Source organism: Dermacentor andersoni, chromosome 9 (assembly GCF_023375885.2).
Source record: "Dermacentor andersoni chromosome 9, qqDerAnde1_hic_scaffold, whole genome shotgun sequence".
Classification (NCBI taxonomy): Eukaryota; Metazoa; Arthropoda; class Arachnida; order Ixodida; family Ixodidae; genus Dermacentor; species Dermacentor andersoni.
In genome coordinates, this window is record NC_092822.1 from 67,999,922 (window position 1) to 68,020,928 (window position 21,007).

Below are 21,007 nucleotides of genomic sequence, written 5' to 3' on the forward strand. Positions count from 1 at the left end.
ACGTCCGATACGGAAAAACGCGTCTTGCGCGGAGCGACAACTCCTAAATTTGTTAGCCGGTAAAATTAGGCCACCGCAAAAATACAAACGAGTGTGAGTGTCAATATCGTGCTTTTGGGATTTAAAGCCCAATATTTATGTTTTTAATGCGAAAGTATTAAATTGCTTATGAGGGGAAAAATCCAGCGTTGGTGCCGTTACCACACGGTTACGAGCCCTCGACCTCTGGAGTCCAACCAACGACCTTTGGCATAATTAAGGGGAAGGCAATTAAGGCAGAGTTAAGATAGAATTAGGGCACTCGTACCCACGACCTCTGGTGGAAGTCGAGCCCACGACATTCGGGGCTAATTGAAGCGAAGTTAAGGGGCAGTTAATTAAGGTACTCAAACCCACGAACATTTGTAGGAGTCGAGCCCACGGCCATTGGGGTTAATTAGGGTGGAGTTGATTAAGGTACAGTTAATTAAGGCACTCCAAACATTGACCTTTGGTTTTAAGGCAAATGTAATTAAGGCACAGTGAATTAAGGCCTTTGTCAGGAGTCATACCCCCGACCGTGCGTTGTGGCCTAATGTCTAAGCATTGCGCGGTGGTCGCAATCCTTTCCCATTCGTCCCCGTAGGGAGAACTAAGTGCCCCTTGACTACTTTTAAGCGTGAAAACGAGACGCATGGCAGTGCAGGAAGGTTGTACAAATGCGTGTCTCGCCTTTCTCATCTATAGCAGTGTTACACAGCATGCAGAACCAATCGTACCATTTAATGTTAGCGCATTCTGATCCCGAATGCACAGCAATGTCATGAAACATTTGGAAATGCCGGCTGCCACTTGGGAAGTGCGTTGAAAACGTTAGCGCGGTCGCTAATAAAATGAAGGTATTGCTGTTTCAAAAGACGCACAGCACCAAGCGTTGAAAGCATTGGGTTTCACGACAAAATGGATGGCAAGTTTGGCATTTCTTAGAGCGCAGCTCTTAGGCGCCCATTCCTACGTTTAGCCTCGGCGTCTCTGGGCGACTACCCTCGGCAAACCGAGCAAACGAGCATAGCGACGGAAAGAGAAGCGAACGTGGAACGCAGCGGGGGATGTAAGACGGCGATAGCGAAGAGAACAGGAAGAGGTAGGCGGAAGAGGAGACTACATCGGAACCATGAGGTGGAAAGTGGAGGACGAGGGTACAGAGAAAGCGTGCGAGGAAAAGCGCAGAGCCGCGCAAGACGGGCTCGGCAGCGACGACCGCTACGATCCGGCGCCAGAATAGGGAGCCGTCGTTTGTTCACCGATGACACGCGGTGAGCGCGTCCACCGATACCATATATAGAAATAAAGGGCTGCATGAGTGGAGGTCTGTCTGCGGCGGCTGCTACTGTGAATCGCGCCCACTCGTCACCCACGCGCTGCCGTTCCAGATCTCCCGATATCGATAATCGAGGCCTCCGCCCCACACTTCGCTCCGTTTGAAATGTGCCGCACGAGACAGACTGTCCAAAGCAATCAACATATCCCGAAATGAAAACACGTGTAAAGCGGCGCTCAAATTTTGCATTCTGGAGTGTCTTAATCGTCGGCGAAACTTTTTTTCTAGGTCTTCGCAACTTTTTATTGAACTATGGTTTCCTTTTTTCGTTAGTTGCAGAAACATTCGGCATGTATTTCTCAACAAGATCGGGAAATTATTCCTAACAAAGAATCTAATTTTAGTTGAGAGAGGGACCTTAGAAAATTATGGCAGAAATGATTGGTTCAAGAAAAGTCACACTTCGGTTTTGGTAGCATAATAATTAACTGCGTTCTGATTATGGATCTTCTTACGCTGAAGCCCAAGAAACGACAAAGGCACCTGAAGTGTTAGTTGGAGCACTTCATGATCCCTGAAGCCATCTGAAAATGATATCGGACGCACGGTTTCCGGGTCTGTACATAGTATCAAGTCTAAAACGTTAGTATTGCGGGTGGATTCGTCAATTACCTGAAAAAGATTATAATGCAGTGTCAAGTTCACGAAATCGTTTGCTGCGCTACAAGAGGATGTCAACTGTGGTCAATAAATTTGGGGGAAATTAAAATCCCCTAGAAGGTAAACATTACTAGCGGGACATTTCTGGCCGCAGATGATTAACAACGGAAACGCAAATTTCCGAGGGGGGCGATAACAGCCACCAATTAAATTATTTGCACAAGCGGTTTCGCAAGCAGCCCAGGTAATCTCAAGGGAGGACGTGGTGTCAGGTTCAAAAGAAGAAATGCCTCTATTTACTGCAAGCAGGACACCACCACCCATTTTATCAGTGCGGGCACGCTGATATATGGTATATCGGCTTATGTTGGGGAGAATTTCACCATCAGTGATGCTCTGATACAAGCGTGTTCCGTCAAAGCAAACATGTGAGGAACGCTGCTTTCTATAAAAAATAAAACAGGTCAGATAGCGCTTATTCTGCAGGCTACGTATATAGGTTTGTTCGATTCAGAAAAAGGTGCACGGAACCGCAAACGAAAAGGTGCAGGGGGTGCCAGTTATGGTGTGCCGGGCTGTACCCACTCGCTGGAAGGTTGAAGGGTGCGCTGCACCGCGGCGGCACCTTGCCTTGCACCCCGTTCAATCGTGCACGGGGGTGCCGGGTGCACCGCTGCACCTCGGAGAATCGAAGGCCTAGGTGCAGCGCACCCTGAATAGGTGCAGAAGGCGCAGAGGAACTTGGCTGAATCGAATAGACCTTATAATATATGATAGCGTGACCAACAGAGTCACGTCAATGAGGAGGGTGAGCTTAGGAACCCGAGAACCTGTAGCTTTCTTTAGGTGTCTGCTACTCAGTACAATGGTGCCAGTTACAACATCGTACACGTAACGCTTGTTTCCAATGCGCAATCTGTCAAAAGACAACTTGAACAATTGCTCCATGCTCTGAGAACCTTTGTTGATCCCCACCATACCCGCCGGGATACTCACCGTGCCATACAGTTTATGCATCGAGAAGCTACCCAAACACAGCAAGGGAGGCAAGGAAAGCCCCACGTTAAAATAAAATATTTATGCACTGCTTACCTACACGCTGGAATCTGAGAAGCGAACCTTTCGTAAAACATTTAAATGAATGCCATGCAATTTATTAGTATTACCATTGTGTTCAAAGGGGCTGATTGGTTCCTCTTTAGGATAAAAATAGAACCAGCGCGACACAGGACGAGCGAGTAAAGAGCACAGGACAGAGCGCTGTCCTGTGTTCTTTACTCGCTTGTCCTGTGTTGCGCTGTTTCTGTTTTTATTTTAATGATTATTATTCTACACCAGAGTGTTTACTGTCGTCTAAACATCTGCGTGCCAGTTATCCTTTTTAGAGTCGGAGACGATCACACTGAAAAATGGTTTGTCAGATGACTACAGATGACGTCAAAATCATACTTTCTCTCGCTGAAGCGTCCTTTTCGCATTCAGAAACGAAGACTATGTAGGTCACAAGATTGCGACAAAAGTCTGGGAGTTAAGTGCAATTGTGGTAACACGGAGGCTAATCCTTACGGGGGCAAAACGATTTACGTGTAGAGAAAACACTCAGTGCTCAATCGTCGCAGTAGTTTTCCACAGAAATGAACCCGGCATGGCGCGCTTCACCTTCCGTGTGCTTCCATAACCATTTGCAGGGCTTACAATGTCGATAAGTCAGCCTTACAATGTCGATAAGTCAGCCTTACTCTTGTAAAACGCAGTATGTACGAGTGCCGCCCAGGACAATCAAGAAAAAGCGGCGCGCTTGAAAGGTTCGACAAGGTACAGGTCGACGCCGCGTGATGACGCCACCGACTCAGGTGTCCTGGCCGGTGGCCCGAAGGTGCAGTGTATCAAACGGCAAAACATTGCTTTTTGAGGAAAGAGCGGGCTGCTTGAGGACGAAACCATTCAGGAGCAAATATTCGCATCCGGAGGAAGCATATGCATCTGCTGCATAAGAATTTCGGAGGCATCAGCACATTTTCGTGCACTGACAATATATTCATTTGGCCGAAATCGCGCCCAGCTTTACAAAATCACTGAATGAATAAATTTTATTGAAAAAATGGACGGCTTCATGCCTTATGCTGGGTGCGAGAGGATGGGTAGGGAATAGAAAAGAAACTGGCGGGGAAACCCCACCGCCTGCCGCTGAAGACGAGATGCTAAAGGAACGTCAACGCTCTCGGTGGCGACGAAACTTCTCATAACGTCCCTGATCACCGACATCCGGCCGGCCACGGCATCTCCAGGGCGTAGTCCCAGATAAACTGTAGGGCAGCCCCCACTTAGCCCCGGGCGGAAAAATCCACTCCTCGAAAGGGGTTTCTTCTTTTTTTTTTTTTTTTTTTTTTTTGCAGTGCCACGATGGCGGTCGCGCGGCATCCTCGAGGACTCAGCAATCCCAGAGCACATGGCGTTTGATGGAATTATCTCCCGCAGTCTCTTGCGCCGGGCGGTAGATGCTTCCGCCCACTCACGATGTCACTCTCTCGGAAGAGGAGAGGCAGGCACGGGTATGACTGTGCTCACCGCTGTTTTTGTGCTTTCAGTGTTTCTCTTTCTGGGGACTGTTAGCGCAATGAACAACTAAATTCTTGGACCGTACTCCTGGCAGTGCTTAAGGGATTCCCTTCATAACAACGTGCCAATATCCTGTTCACTAAATTTTATTATTTCTTGCTTCGGTGATTTCATTTCTCATGCGTGGCCAATCTTTCTCGTTGACACGGCCATGTCTGATCGAATTGATTTCGTAAACTATCATTGGTACCGGCCCGAGAGAAGAAGACAAAACTGAAGTGGTCGCGAAGCTCACGTGTGCGGCACAAAATTTTTGACCATGATTCGGTAGCTCTCGGTTCATCTAGAGATTTCTATGTGACCTAAATTGGCCTGGACGTGTGGGACATAGCCAGCCGTGGAGGCGTGACTGCGCACATTTCGAACGAAATTAGAGGTAAGGTAGCGTTTAACTCAGTCTTGGCTCATGCGAACACAATGTGATGAGCGCTTCGTATGCACGTCAAGGTCCAACACAGCGCTACACTTTGCGTATGCATTGGTCTACGCCGTATCGTAATCTGCGCAAGTTTAGTGGCTTCGGTTCTTGGCAGCCACCTTCGTATAGACCAGAATTCGCAGCGCTTTCGGGGTAGCCATCTTTTGCAGGGGAGTGCGGAAACTCGTGGTAAAAACAAAATAACCGCGACAATTCTCAGCCTGTCCTTATCCTGTGCTTGTCGCCAGTGTTTGCTCCCCACGGTTTTGTCGTCAGGTACCGCGTCATCAAAACCGCAGTCTGCCAAATTACATGCCCACGGCTGGCAACGCAGTCGAGATTAGGCACTCTTGATCTAAACGGGTGTTGCCTATGTTTATGGCTTGTAGTGTTGGTGAAGTCCTGCGTGGTACACTCACAGATAACAATGATATGGCACTGGCCTACACAGACATCAGTGCGAGCCGCTATTATGGTGCTGCTGCATGCGTTTGGTTGGAGACACCGGGGTGTGCGACCAATTTTTACTGTGCACGGAGAGACGCGTTCTGCATGAGTGGGACATTGACATTGTTTATCACTATGTGGCGCCTTCACAGATTATGTGACAGCGCTCTTCATTTTTTGTTATTCTCTTCGTTTGCTTTCTCTTGTCTTTTTATCCATTATTTAATACGCCTTTCCACTTTCTCAGTACAGGGTAGCAAACCGGCTCTATCCTCTGGTTGCCCTCCCGGTTACTTCTTAGTATTTATGCCTATGGCTCTCTCCCTTCCTGGTACGAGGAAGAGGGTTTATAGCACCATCGTGATCAGTATCACTCGACGGCTGACAGATGTTTTTGTTCATGTCTTTCTTCTGTGTTAAATCGGAACGTTTGTTCTTGATGTTGTCGGTTATTCACGTCTATGCCCGCGTCTTCCTATTTATTCGCGTCCCTAATTAAGACCGGTGGTTTTTACGCACTATAGAGCCTGCACTGCGCTCCAATAATTGTTGCGAGCTCCCTGTCTCACCTTTGCTTGAGTCCTTGTTTCGTGTCTGGGTCACTGCGTAGAATAACTGCTGTACTGAAAAGCTTCAATGCATCGCAGAAAAACCCTCTCACAATTACCTTTCATGCCACCGTCAGTCCAGTCCAATCTGAAATCGCCACTTGACGAAAATTTCCGCACAATTTTGAGAGTGAAGCGCTAGTAGACTACAAATCCTTGTACACACCTACCAAATTATAATGCGTCCTCTAGGGCAATATATGAAGGTCAAAACGCTGCGATATTGAGAACGCTGATGAAGACAGCGCATAATTCGCACATCGTACTCCATTGTTATTTAAGGTGGCAACTCTGATTTTATACGCCGGCTTAGTCCTCTAAATATGCCTGTATACCCAGTCGTTTCTCGGATTAATGATGTTTGTAGTGCCAACTTGATGCACCGTACATTTCATTATTCTGTTCCAATGCTCTACTCTGTGGCCTGTCCAGTCTCGCAAGAGTGCGAATATTCTAGCACCAGCGTCAATGCATTTGTTTCATCGCTTCAGGTATATTATTAGGTTCACACGTGTACGACGTCTCGTCGCGCAACTAGAACTGCATATGGGAACGCGTGCATTTTATCATTGCGAATGTACAAAGGGTAATATACAGCGGGCAAGAGTTAATAAACTGTCTCTGATATTGTTCAGCACCATACCAGAAAAAGTAGTAGCCGTAAGGGTGTTAATACTACTGTTTGTTAAAATCTGAAGCACTTTTCATGCAGTCCTAAAGGTACCAGAAGCTCTACTATGTATTACGTGGCGGTACGCATTTACATGTTGCTTCTAACAAAAATAGAGTAAACATCCAAACGTCCCCTTTGGGTTGACATTATTTTGGTTAAACCTCGCGCCACTTTCGCCTATACCACCGGTGTTTGGAGTAGGCCTGATAGTAGAAGAAAAAAATTATTGGTATTTATAATAAATACGGTGGTACCTCTTGCCTTACAGAAAACGATAGTCTCGGAGCATGACGTTAACCGGTAATTTTGTGTTTTTCGCACGTTGTGCAACTCGGAGCCTCCGCGCCTGTGGTTCTGAATCATGTAATAGCCGTATGTATTATACCTATAGTCTTGCAGTCCATTATTCTGATCCTCGTATTCTAGAACGTCACTCTCATCAGCACTCCAGCGTTACCCAAGGGAAGTAGTTACGGCAGTGCCACACCTCCACAGAAGTGGTCACTTCGCTTCTTTATCGTCCGTGGCAATTCTTGAGAAGGTTAGCGCGTTCATCAGCCGAGGGGCGGCGCATGGATATGAATAATAGAGTATATTTTATTAGAATGTGAAGACGTCTGTCCAGCGGTTGATTTAGGCACCACTGGCGTCCTTGAAGCCCTTGGGTTCAGCGGGAGCAGTGGAAAAGCAAACACGTCCGCAGTATGGGTTAGTAAGAGGCGATTGGAGGATTGGTAGAAGAAAAGCAGGGAAACAACAACAACAAAAAACGGACGTACAAAAGCATAGTTCGCAATAGGGGATCAGAAAATTTGATCGTGGAAGTTCATAGTGTCTTTTTTTTCTTTCTTTTTTTATTGTTTAATCTAGGTAGGACATTACGCAGTATAATAGCAAGAGCGTGGTGGCGTAACCCACCGCCCCGTTCCAAACGGACGCTCATAACATCCATCCATGTAGGGGAGAAAGAGGTACGAGTCGTGGATCGTTTGAGAATACGGAGTTAAGCCTCTCTATACATTTTACTCGGCTGATACTGCAAGAGAGGCAGCGAGAATAATTATTGAACGGAAATTTACCGCAACCATTCCTCGCTGTGGACTCCGTGGTAAAAAAAAAAAAGTTGTAAAGGAATCGTGCCCGAAGAATTAACTAGAAACGCTGGTTGTGTAGACATGCTTGTGTAGACGTGAAGAAAATTTTTTTTATGACCACTCAACGTTCAATGTACATCATACCTCATAATTATACCGAGCAGCGTTTCTTATTCTTTAACCATATTATGGCCTCTATGCATGACACAGGAGATTTCTGATTGGGATGATTTGAACACGCTAGCTTAAGGCGGTTTTCTCATTATTTCTTTCTTATTTAGTATAACCTCCATTCGGCGGCAAGATTCAGGTATTCGAGTTGGTTGCAGTTAGTTCAATCAATCTGCCAAGAAAATTTTACGATGTTTCAATTATTTTACGATGTGCATTCAAGATTTCCGCTATTCGACCTAGCATTGATGGTAAACCAGACATCTGTAGTTTTCGAATACTGCGAAAGTGTGGTATAGTATGGTAAAACTTTATTGTGGTCCCTCGGAACGTGCGTTAGCACGTAGAAAGCCTCTTCCACGCGAAAGTGCTGGAATTGTTTTTTTTTTTTTTTATTTTCACTAAGCGACTGAAGTCTCTTTTTTTCTCTCTTTTCCAGCAGTTTCGGGTTTTTGATTAAAATCCCGACGATATGCTTGTGATTGCGAAAATTCGTGTAGCACTTTTGCTATGCCTCCTGCTCTGCGCACCGTCGCAAGAAGGTCAGGCTTTGAGATACACATTGTCAAGGTGAGTGACTTGGCCCATTTTGAATGCGGCAATACAGAAGCGTGTGTAGTTCTGGATTAAACAAAAAGACCACTGCCGTCTTCTTCGGGAAATAAGAATTCACCATGACGGACACTTCTTGTGGAGTAAATTCCATTGCAGTGATTGCATTGGTTCTCGAAGCGGCGTAATGGGTATGGCGTAATAACGCACCGAGAATGACGTGAGTCTCCGATCTCTATACTAAGAATACTGGAGGTAAATCTAGCAATTGGTCTGAATAATGTGTTGGTTATATTCCCGTGCTCCTTTGCACACATTATATGCGGTCTGAGAGGCCGCTCCGCCAACGTTACCACCGAGAGTGACCAGCCTTGAACGGTTTAGGTTTAAAGAATAGAATCTGTGAAAGAATTTTTTTTACAATAAAGGAACCCTGGCGTCTGCATGACCTCATCAGTGTACAACCGCCGTAGTTCTTTTTATTCAGGCTAACTATCATGCGCTCTACCATATGACTCGGAAATGATGCACGGGTGAAGACAAAGGTAATAAGAACATGGAAGCTGGGGTCCAACAGTATTTCAGTGCCCTCTAGCAGCTTCCGGAGCAAGCACGAAGCTGGATCTCACATTCGCCCCGACCGGCGCTGGTCGCCAGATCAGGCCTAATGACCAGCTTCTTTACACGCACATCGGGGCGTTGTCCTCAGTGTCTGTGACTGAGGCGGTGGTGGCATAGGTATGTTCACTTGCGTCATGAAGTGTTTCTATAGCGTACGCGAACTGTAAAGACAGCTATGCTACTAGCGCCTTTAATCTAGCGACTGTTCAGCCACAGAAGTTGCGAATGACGCTCTAATGCGTGGGTGACAAAAAAAAAATCTGTTGGGGAGTTGTGAACTTGCTGTAGGCGCCAGTCTTACTGCAGGGGTGCTACAATTTCTTGCTTCCTCCCAAAGCTGGGCCAAACCACATACCAGTGGCATGCGGCTTGGCCCAGATTCGCTAGAAAAGGCTTTTCGTTGACTCTATAGTTAAGCCGCAGATCCCGTGTTCCTGTCACTTTTGACCACCATTGTACGCTGTCGTAAACGCAACTGGTTTAAGCCAGGGGCTCAAAATAAAATTCACTTACGGGGTTCGGTCCGTGGTTCAGTAATTTCATGCGCAACACCCTATATGTGTACCGCAAAGGTAGGCCATGTGTTTAAACTCACTGCAGAAAGCGTCGCATCGCAGTTGTAAAACAGAAGGCTGCTAAGTACTCCAGACAAAGCAAGTTATCGCTTTAAAATTAGAGTTTGGCGAATATCAACTTCTTTTGAATACGAATGTAATAGGAGTAGAACGCGTCGAATATTTAATCAAGTAGTCAAACGCAGACGTATATATTTACAGAAGGAATATTTTCTTCCGGTATAATTAGGCCTCACGCCTGTACTGACTAGTGCAAGAAAGACAGCTAACTGTCAGGAACAAAGGGTCACTTTTACAGGATATCCCTAATTGCCATTAAAAAAGATCAACAATAGCCTCTCAACATTACAGTGTTTCTCACTCTTACACTATTTCTCTCAAAACAAGACTGACACAGCTCACTAGGTAGGCCGTACGTTCGCAGGCACAGCACCATGCTTTCTGCAGTTTCATTGCTGAAATCCTTGGGGGCAATCAAAATAATGTAATCGGCAGCAGGGACCCTTCGGCTCTGCCGAAAACACCTCGATTCAACGCCACAATTGAGAAGCTTGAGCAAAGCAACAAGTGTAAGAGCCGCCGCGAACATAGGCGTCGTAGCCATTTTTGCTTATTCGGATAGTGTTGCCAGTACAAGTAATAGATTATGGAATTGCCATTAGGTAAACGTATGGAGACGAATAGCGCCTTAAAGAGAAGATCTCTTTGTGAATCCTCCTGGAATTTTGTGACCGTGGCTGCTGTCTCGGTGCTGCTGCTGTGTTGCATACGTGTCTGATGTTGGAATCACGTACCCCCCCCCCCCCCCCCCCCCCGCACAGCAGCCCCCGATGCCTTAACTATTAAGCCACAAAGAGACATGTCTGGGAACTAGTTGGCGCTTACTTAATTACATAATGTAGCGCAAGGGCGCAACCACAAATAGATACACAACATGACACAAGCGCTGCTAACAACTTTATTAAAATGCATTGAACTGCACTGTATGTACTCTTTCTAATGCGCAGATGGATCAGCGACAATCGACGTGCGACACTGAGTGCTTGTCGAAGCCGGCCAAATAATGAACTAATTAGTAATAATAGATCATCAATTACGGGGAGCATAACTTTTTTCTTTAATCTTGCAAATCATTTTGCCTGCTTCGATATCCACCCACTGCAGCAAGTCGACTGTGGCTCATGCACCTGCATATTGGAAATATTACATATAATGCAGCTCAGTTCCTTTCAATTAAATTGTTAGTAGCTCCTGCAAAGTGTTCTGTATCTCTTTGTGGTTGTGTCCTTGTGCTATTGTCATTAACATTAGGCCGGAATCGTACGTACACTTCTACCGTGCCAACGCCAAGTAACACATTGAGAGGATCACCGCGTGTTATGATAATTTCCATACTATGGTACATACCCTCAACGGGGCATGGGCTAAAAATATGGCGGTACATTTAAGATATGTAAGAAAAGAATTAGGGAATACAAGCCAATATATGAGTTGTCACGTTGCGTATAGCACGGATGCGTGAGAGCACATACGGGACGGCAGCTTTTTTTTTCTACACAGAAGACGCAGATGTGAAATAGGCAGATTTGTAGCATTTCATTATTCGCTTCACGAAGGCTGCGCTTCACATATATACGAAAATGTGCGTTAGATGTGCATAATTTTTTTCGAACTCACTTCTTTCACTTCAAAATACTGCTTGAGAGCTCTCTATTTAGTTAGTATAAGCTAAGACGTCGGTGAGTTTGCCCGCCGGGGTTGCTTAGTGGCTTTGGTGCTTCGCTGCGAAGCACGAAGTTGCGTGATTAAATCGCGGCCACGAAGGCCGCATTTCGATGGCGGCGAAACGCAAGAACACTTCTGTACTTAGATTTAGATGCACTTTAAAGAACCCCAGGTGGTCAAAATTAATCTGGAGTACCCCACTACGGCTAGCCTCATAACCAGATCGTGGTAATAACTCGTAAAACCTAATAATTTAACAACATTGTGTTTATTCAATCACGATCGAAATTTGTAAGTCACTATGCCTGGTGTTCTCACGGTTCCTTCTCTTGCCTCAAAAGGCGCTCCGTTAGAACTCAGAAGAGGGATGACAGCGGACAGTTTCTGACACCCTTGATCGAGAAGAAAGCCGTCAGATCCGCCAGGGATGCCAGCTTCGCGAAGATGTTCAGGATGAGGGCGAACGCCACGGCATACTCCGGCTTCATCACCGTCAACAAGGAACACCAGGCGAATATGTACTTCATTTATATGCAAGCTCAGGTAAGGAACGCCTCGGAGGGCTCAGTCAGGAATTGTACACGGTATGGTCCCGTGGTAGTCACGAGTGCTGGGAGGCAACAAGGCAGGCAAACAACCTACTTGGAAGGAAACGTTTTACTCGCCGAACTTGTGCGATCTATGGAAAGGAGAAAGCGTCCGGGATTAGAGAGCAAACGGCCATGGCCAATTTTGTGTTTGACATGAAGAGGAAAAATCGAAGCTCGCCTGCCAATTTGATACGTAGGTCGCATAACAAGTGGCCTACTAGAGTTATAATATGGATGCGAAAACAAAGAAAAGAGGAGGTGCTGTCAAGGACAGCAGAGAACTGGGTGGTGTTAGGAAATTAGAAAATTTGCAGGCATAAGAGGCAGTGAGCGGCTTTAAGACTGGGGTAACTGGAGATTCCCGAGAGAGGCCTTCGTCCAGCAGTGACCATAAAGATGATGATGATGACGATGATGATGATGATGATAATGCCGACGATGATGATGATATCTCGGCGACAGCGATGGCACGAATGTGGCCGCCAGTCGTCCAATACAATGGCACGCGCCTATCATGTTGTCCCCTATTTATAGCTGTTGTCGATGTGCATTCCAGTTAACTTTGAGCTAACCACGCAAAATCGAGAACGTGCTAATGTTGTCGGTACATTCTTCCTTCAGTATTTACTGCAGCATCAATAACAACCTCGTCTCTAACAAACTCCAAAATGATCTGCATCTCCTCTAAAACTGGCGCGATGTGTGGTTGAGGTCCTTCAACGCAAAAAACAAACGCTCTCATTTCCTTCCACCGTCGGCCCTCGCACATTTCGCAACATGTCACGCAATTTATGGCTCCCAAATATCTTCCTTACAGTCATATAAAGAACTTGGCGTCTGCCTATCTCGTGGTCTTACAAATACATGGTCGTCTCACACAATTAACATCACAAACGATGCTAACCGCACCCTCGCTTATTTACGCCGTAATTTGCATAACACCCCGTGTTCTGTAAATAGTCTTGCTTAGCAAATACTGGCACGACCGAAGGTGGAGTACGCCAGCGCAATTTGAAAGCCCCATCAGATTAACCTGTGAAAAATGTGGCAATCGGTCCAAAATAATTCTGCGAGGTTCAATTATTCAGAGTATGCTTTCATCTAACTAGCGTCACAGCACTCAAATACGTACCGGGCCAGCTTTCAGTCTCAAATGCCGCCGCAAAATTTCGAGGCTTTCTACATTTCAATAATTCTTTTTTCACACATCGGCAAAGCACGCCGTCATCACTCCTGCTCACCGACTATCGCTTCGCATCAGTCACCAAAAATCCTTCACATGCCGACACTTCTGCTCATATGCCTTCATTTTTTGTCCAGGCGGCAAAAGATTGGAACAAGTTACCCGTAGATGCTCTAAACACCGAACCTGAGAAACACAAATCGGTTCTTACGGACATTACAGTGTTATGCCTTGATCGCTCGTTTCATGTTGCAACGCGCTGCATTGACATATTTATATATGTATATACATATCAAGCGCACTTACGTCTTCTTTTTACTGCGCTAAATATTACTCATGTCCATATTTATTTATTTTACCCATATATGCGTTGTATTTCCTAAGTGGTTGTATCTGCTATTCATAGTTATTTTGCATTGTAGTAATTAACGCTTTTTCTTGTTGTTGACTTGTTTCTATGTATACTTGACCATACCTCATTTAAAGCCCCGGAAAAGGAGTATTTCAGCTACTTAAATAAATAGGGTGTATAGAGTATGTTTCTGCATGTGGCTGCAAGATTCGTCACACACAAAAAATTTATTAGCGTGGCCGCAACTCGTGGGATGATATAGTTGTGATAACGGGTGTCACGCTTAATCAGACATGACGTATGTGGCATTGAAACCGAATAAGATATTCACTTGTGAGATAAGGTATCAGTGAGCTCAAATACTGGAAAAGTTATTCAACAGTTAGTGAATTTTATAGGGCAAGTATTACCAAGGGCTAAATTATTTGCCATCTTGCTATTACCTTGACCACTGAGAAATAAATTACCAGAGTTGACCGATTAATAGCAGGAGGTGCTTTGTATTAGTTTGAGGTAATATGCATAGTGAAACGTTGACATTTTTCGTGTCAAGTGCTAGAATGTATAATTCTACAAAATGCCTAGCTACAGTGGTTGGTTAGATCGTTCCAGGCATTGCGCTCTGATCGGGATTTCGAATCTGAATGTCGCGCCAGATGTTTCTGTGCTTAACTGCAATATCCTGGCGAACTGCTGTAAGAGTGCGGAAATGTGAGTGAAATAAACCTGTAAATGCTTTTGCACAGCGCTGCGACTGTGAATTTGAGCGCACATGGCTTTCAAAATGTTTGCCTACTTAAATTAACGGGATTTTAATTAACACTTAAACACTCACTTTGATTTGCTTAGATGGCATGTACGAGCAACGCTCTGTTAAAGAAATTACGCAATCGCTACGTCGTAATTGAGGTAGAACCTAATCTTCCCTCTATGAATAAAAGTATCTTGCAAATTATTCGAACCACAGCTATGTACAATGGAATACAGACAGAACGGTATGCTACCGTGCCGTCCTCGCTGCCGAAAAATTTGAAACACTCAAGAACAGCAGAAAAAGTGGCAACTATGAAAGAAGCATGAAAACAATACCAGGGAAACGACAAGATGAAACAAAAACAAGCACGATCCTTCGTTGTAGTGTTACCGGGCATAATAACAAAAATTGTGCTGAATAATTTTACTAGAAGAAAGTCTTGAGCAGTTCTACTAAAAGACGGTAGACTTGTCTTCAGGAAGTGAATACAAAGAGATAATAGACCAGAACTAGGAACCGACGGCACGGATTCTCCCAGTTTAAGCTCAGTGTTGTTACAATAGCATAGTCCTTTCTTACTTTTTTGTCTCAAAGTCAAATTGTACACATCCGTATACGCCAATAAATTGTAGAGTGGTTTATGAGGGATGTGTTAGGGGAGGGCTCCGGCCAATTTGGAGCACCTGCGGTTCTCTAATGCGCACCTAAACATAAGAGTGCGAGCATTTTCGCATTCCTTCTCCATGAAAGTGCGTCTGCCAACGCTAGGAATCGAACCAGCAGTCTCGTGCTTAGCAGCAAAGCACCGCAACCTCCAAATCAGCGCGGCGGATTGTTAATTTTGTCTTAGTGCATGCAGTACTTACCTGACTTCAACCACGCAAACTAATCTTGCCCAAATAGGCGAAGTGAAAGACTGGCCAAATGAGTAGCTAACTCTAATGAACGCTAGCGTTCCCAATCCAAAATTTTGTTAACAATAAAGACTAGTGAATAAAACAGCGTGTTCAGTAAGCTTCAGTATACCAGGTGATCATTTTAAAATTTTACAGTATTTTTAAATATCTCCTGTTTTAGATAACTCAATCCTAGTCCTTAAGTTGGCTTATTCAGAGAGGCGGACATTACTTGCACGATAAATTGAAACACATACTCAATTATCAAAAATATATTTCAAAAAATGATCGCACCCCCCATCTGACGCAAGCAAGAAGCATACATCGTGGAAAGTGTCCCGTCATGTCCGGCCAACGTGCGTACCATGGTCTGGACGTTCAGGGCTTTGGATCTCCCGAATCCCTGTGGTGTTTTGAGCGTGCCGAAGCGCTTATTAGATTTCTGTACTCTTTTGGTATGCGCCTTACTTCGTGTCCTTGCACAACATGCATTTCCCCTGTCAGACGGGTTGCCGACAGTGTTTGCACTTCGATGTCGTATAATTTGTGCAATTTGTATCTTCGACTTTCGTCCACGTCAGATCAATCCCGAGCGAGCGCCACTCATGATATACCTGCAAGGAGGTCCCGGCAAGTCGGGCACATTCGGCCAGTTCCTGGAGGTCGGGCCTCTGGGCGTCAACTCGGAGGGGATCCTCTACCGGAGGCCGCACACCGTCCAGAGGATGTTCAACGTCATCTTCCTAGACCAGCCGGTAGGGTCGGGCTTCAGCTTCAGCAAGTCCCCGATGGGCTACGCGCGCAGCATCGACGACTGCGTGGCGGGCGTGAGAGAGTTCCTCAGGCAGTTCCTACTGTTGTTCCCGGAGAACAGGAACCGCGAACTCTACGTCGCCGGCGAGAGTTACGGAAGTGAGTTCGGAGCGTTCACCGAAAGACACGGCGAGACTTTTACGGCTTGAGAACCTAAAACGTAACTTTTAGGGGAGGGCTAGATGAACACCGTGTAGGCGAAGGGAAGAGTCGGAGGAAATTTCGTCCGGTCCAGAGCAATCGCGATGAAAGCAAAAGTAACGCCGACTAATGTGAAAAAAAAAACCTATTTAGAAGTATTCAGATTTCACCCGAAGAACGAGGAGTGGAAATCTATAGCAAGGTTTACCACTGCCCTTGACCTCTTATGTCCATGTTGAAGCAATACGGGCGGTGCAGTGTTTTGGCGCGAAATAGCAAGAAAGGCAGCTGCTGCAGAGTAGCAGAAACGGAGCCCTGGCAGCTGTACTTGGTCTCTCGCAACACTAGCGTGATGAGGAGTACTGCCATAGGCGTTACAGACGCCGCACCTCATTGGTGCACGATATGGGAGGCAAAGTAAACCATCGGCATTGCAAGGTTGAAGCTTACTGTCCGATCCGTTCAGACGACTGTGGGAACCACGGTGGGGTCATTACTGCGCTGGAACACAAGCACTAGCCATCCACGGCAACCATAGGGGAGGGGAGGGGGTATGCGCACAGCTATAGTTTTTGTGCCCAAAACATTCGGGCCGGCAGCGCGGAAGGCTAAACACAGATGTGGCTCTGCGTCAGAGCCGATTGAGTGGGCTGTGGAGGTGCGTGCACTTCGTCACGTCTTGCGGCCAAACACACTGCGCCTCTCTCGCGTTTCTCGTGACTTCACGTGTGGACCGGGGATGCGCCGTCGTCAGCATAACGGCGGAGGCGGTCCTCGTGCAACAAAATGGGATGCAATGTCCGTTAAATTGCTATGGCAATAAAACTGGGCGTTTATGCTTGCACACTGGCACCTGATTCACGACTGATCGAAATTCTATCACAGGGAATTCATATTCATTGTTGAGATTGATTTATAGATTCATTGTTTCCTTCCTTCACATTCATTGCTCACAATTCATAAAAAGGTCATTTCCGCCGTACAGTTTGAACTAACGCTGATTTTGCTGGCAGGAACAATTGGAATTCATGTCACATGTAGATGCCCGTCGTGTCTCTCAGCAAAGAAAAGGTGAATGCTCCCCCGTTATAACCTAACAACCGCCCTCTCCACCTCCTGTCCTGCAAAGTAATCGACATGGCAGTAGTGGCTTTGAGCCACAGCACACACCTGTCATTGTTAATCACTTCGTCCTCAAGATACTTGGAGGATGTTGGAGTTTCTTCTGATTGAATTAAGAGATTTAATGAACTCATCAACTCAAATTACAGTACTTTTGCAGCGAAACCTGCATATCAGAGCTCCTTGTGTTTGTCTCGCACAGAAAATCACGTCAGGTTTTGTTCCCCCCAAAACAAAGAAAAATAACCTTTAACAAACAGTTACATCGTGCTCTAGTCAGTGTAATAATTCCAACCCCTGCTACTAAATAAGCACTTTGCACACCAAACCAACGGAGGAACGTCGCTCAAGCCGCGGGCTGTGTAACTCCTTCCGGAAGACCATACGCACGGATGCAGAGATGGGCTCTGCAATAAATTTAATTATGTGGGGTAGCGTCCACAACGCATTTTATTATTCTGTAGATTTAGACGCCCATCTTCATGCATTACTGAAATTTACTAGCACTTTCGCGGAGGTGTAACTAGTCTAAAAAGGGGCCTTGAATGTGCGTAGACTTGCGCAAGTAGTTACAATCGAAGGTGAACCTATGGTACGTACTTCTATGAAATGTGAATATAATGAGAAAACTTTTGTGCATTTATTTACTTTATTTACTTTGTTTATTTTTTCCAGTGTATTGTCCACTGCTGTAGGCTGAATCTTTGGTCAGGGAGCCAAGACCATGTCAAGCGTTTTGCCTGAAGTCTTTGTCTCCCACAAGAATAGTGCATTCTTTTCGCAAATAAACATGCTAGACTTCACTTGAAAGTAGAGAGGGAGAAAGAGAGAAAGCACTCTGGTTAGTCTTTTGACAAACACCCCGGTGAGGCCTGCGTTATGTTGAACGTAGTTTTGAGAAGCATTCCTGTAGGTGAACCGTTCTCGGAGCCCAGGTACAGAGATCTGGGGCGCTATAACGTAAAACTATTCCAAACATTTCTATTCCAATTCTGCTATAAGCCCTCCACGATTGGTCAAAAACTTTTTTCGACCACCCCCACTTCACCTGTCTGTCACGCGGCGACACGAAAACCGCGATACCTCCCCATCTGATATGATGTGTACACACTGATTATGCATGATTTGACAGAAAAAGGAAAAAGAGTTATTTCTGATTCGACCCCTTTTCGCCATTAGCCCTCGGCTATTGGTAAAAAGTTTTCGAGCTGCATCCACTTCACCTGCCTGTCACGCGACGTCACAAAACCGCAAGAACTCGCGGCGTCAACGTAACGTGTACGCGATAAAGATGCATTAATATGCCGAACAAAACTGAATTTTCTTCGGAATAGCCGCAGGCTGCTCCGTTCCGAAAGGAACAGAAGATGGCTGCCGCCGATCTCTCAGACGCTGGCTACTCGCACCTGCCGGAGAGCATGGGTGTATTTGCGTATAATAAAACTTCTTGCGTGGCCGTGTAACGTTTTCGAGCACTTTCGGCACGTTTACCCCCTCATTCTGCCAACTCTTCTTTGCTGAGGGTCCGTTTTAGCGTCATTCTTGAGCTTCCGCTGCATGCCGCCGCGATTTTCGACCAGCCACCGCAAGCTAAGTAAGGGAAAGCCGACCAATCATAGACGCCGGCACCACCCTCTTCATCCGGTTATCGACTTTCAGTGCAGTGGCTCGGCCCCATCGAATCCCTCTCCACAAGAGCGTTCTCCTTGCCTCTTGTCAGCCAATTAGATACGACAAGCCGCTCAGTGTAGGCAATGTTATTCGTTTTTCAAGCAAACAAAAGTGACCTCCTATGAACGAGGAGAGCGTTTGATTGGTCTGTTTGCTTGGTCCGGTGCTTGCGTTGGTGGTTACGCAAATTTGACGTCAGGAGATTGGAACAGAAACATATTGGAATAGGTTTACGTTATAGGGCCCCTGCCTAAGGAAATGGAACATAAAGAAGTGGTTTGTCATCCGCAGCGTCCACTTTATCGTGCTGCAATTAGGCGGCTGTGAGACACTTGACCAACGCTAGTGGGAAATGCAGGTGCCGCTTGGAGCTTCCTTAAGTCCGTGCACAATGTACACCAGCTATTCGTAGCGTTGTCGCAGTCAGGCAGAATCCTCTAGTAGCTGTTGAGCCTTTCCCAGCCGCCAGTTAGCGGCGGCATAAGCGGCCCATGTGGAGGGCGTGCCACGCGATCGAGTGGTGGACTTCATAAAAGCGCAGCGATTACATGTACACAGAGACGTAATACACTGGGGACGTTTCACCCATCGTCCTTGTCCATGTTGAACCCGAACACAGGGCTCGCTAATTTGCATTCTCTCTTCAGCTCGTGCAGCCATAACCCTGGCTCACAGCCTCATGACGAATCCGGATCCCGGTCTAGCGCTCAAGGTGTCCGGCGTGATTACTGGGTCTCCAATCTTCGGCTGCGTCCTAGACCTCATGGACTCTGCCGACACGCTGTACCACTTCGGCATGCTCGACACCAACGGGCGCGACATGTTCGCACAGGCCATGCACCGTATCCGCCAACTGTGGACCACCAACATCACTGTGGCACTGAACCTCCTTAGTCACACCATCTTCCGGCTGCACCATTCAGCCAGTCTCTTCACTAACCTCACCGGTTACAGTGACCACGCGAGCCTGTTTAGTGACGAGAGGCCCCAGGAGTTCGTCCACTACTACCACTACATGCAGAAGCCGCTGTTCAAGAAATCTCTGCACCTGTCTTCCCAGGCTACAGTGGAGAGTACCCGGCTGCTGGTCATGCTCTACCTTGCCGGCGACTACATCGTCGATCTCCGAGAAAAAGTCGAGTACCTGCTCGACGCTACGAAGATGCTGGTCCTCTCGGGGCAACTAGACACGGTGTTCCCCATGGTGAAGCAAGAAAAATACTTGCTGTCGCTCAACTGGACGGGAACAGCGGCACTGAGAAAGGCAGCGAGGAGACCCTGGTATGCGTCCGGATCCGAGTCGAGGCTTCTGGGCTACGTCAAGACGGCCAAGGACCTGACATACGTGGTCATGGCTCGCTCAGGACACCATGTGCTGTTCGACGCCTCCGAAGCCGCGTACAATATGATCGAAAGCTTTGTGACCGGCGTCGAGATTGTCAATTCCAGACGAAAAGTGCTGGCTGTGAATTAGCGCTCTTAACATCGCCGCCAGATTTGAAAGTAGGAATGCAGGAATGCCTTTAAACATGAGTGGCCTGATCGATTATTGCCAATAAATCGAATAGAAATGAGGCATTCCTTGTAAGGCCTTGTGAGATACGCTAGGACGTTCAACGGAGGCTCAAGGGTGTTACCTTGTGTTGAGGTAATGACTGCCACGACAATTGGCTCAGTCATTATGAACCAGTATATATGTAATTGGGTAGGAATGATTCAGCCGCCACACAACGTTTACGTGTACATGAAATGAGTTAATTTTTATTAGAGCGCAGTGTATATGCGATGAACGCGAACAATAACGAAGATATAGTAATGCAGACAGAAAATGCTATTACATTCACTTTATCCCCGGAACCAACGTCGTAACAGACAATGACTCTGAACGCTGCTTTCGTACGAGCGAATAAATGTTATAAATAGCAATAAAAAAGTTAAAATCAGAACTGCAGCTTTAGTCCCGTGCTGTCTTCCTCAGTGCATGTTTAACTCGTGCCCAAACGTTTATTTGTGCAAAATTCT

General features: G+C 46.3%; 1 protein-coding gene across 1 annotated transcript; it reads left to right on the plus strand.

Moving 5' to 3' along the window:
- Window positions 1–7,927: 7,927 nt before the first annotated feature.
- Window positions 7,928–20,923, plus strand: LOC126528209 (probable serine carboxypeptidase CPVL). Its single transcript, XM_055069013.2, has 4 exons — window positions 7,928–8,560; window positions 11,805–12,006; window positions 15,820–16,150; window positions 19,633–20,923. Exons 1-4 carry the CDS (start codon window positions 8,463–8,465, stop codon window positions 20,457–20,459), a joined length of 1,458 nt encoding a protein of 485 aa, XP_054924988.1. The 5' UTR covers window positions 7,928–8,462; the 3' UTR covers window positions 20,460–20,923.
- Window positions 20,924–21,007: the final 84 nt, after the last annotated feature.

Excerpts from the sequence above, each read along its gene's own strand:
- LOC126528209 (XM_055069013.2), top strand. The coding sequence starts at position 8,463 with ATGCTTGTGATTGCGAAAATTCGTGTAGCACTTTTGCTATGCCTCCTG. Across the intron at positions 8,561-11,804 it reads TTGAGATACACATTGTCAAG|GCGCTCCGTTAGAACTCAGA; the intron begins GTGAGTGACTTG and ends TTGCCTCAAAAG. Across the intron at positions 12,007-15,819 it reads TCATTTATATGCAAGCTCAG|ATCAATCCCGAGCGAGCGCC; the intron begins GTAAGGAACGCC and ends CGTCCACGTCAG.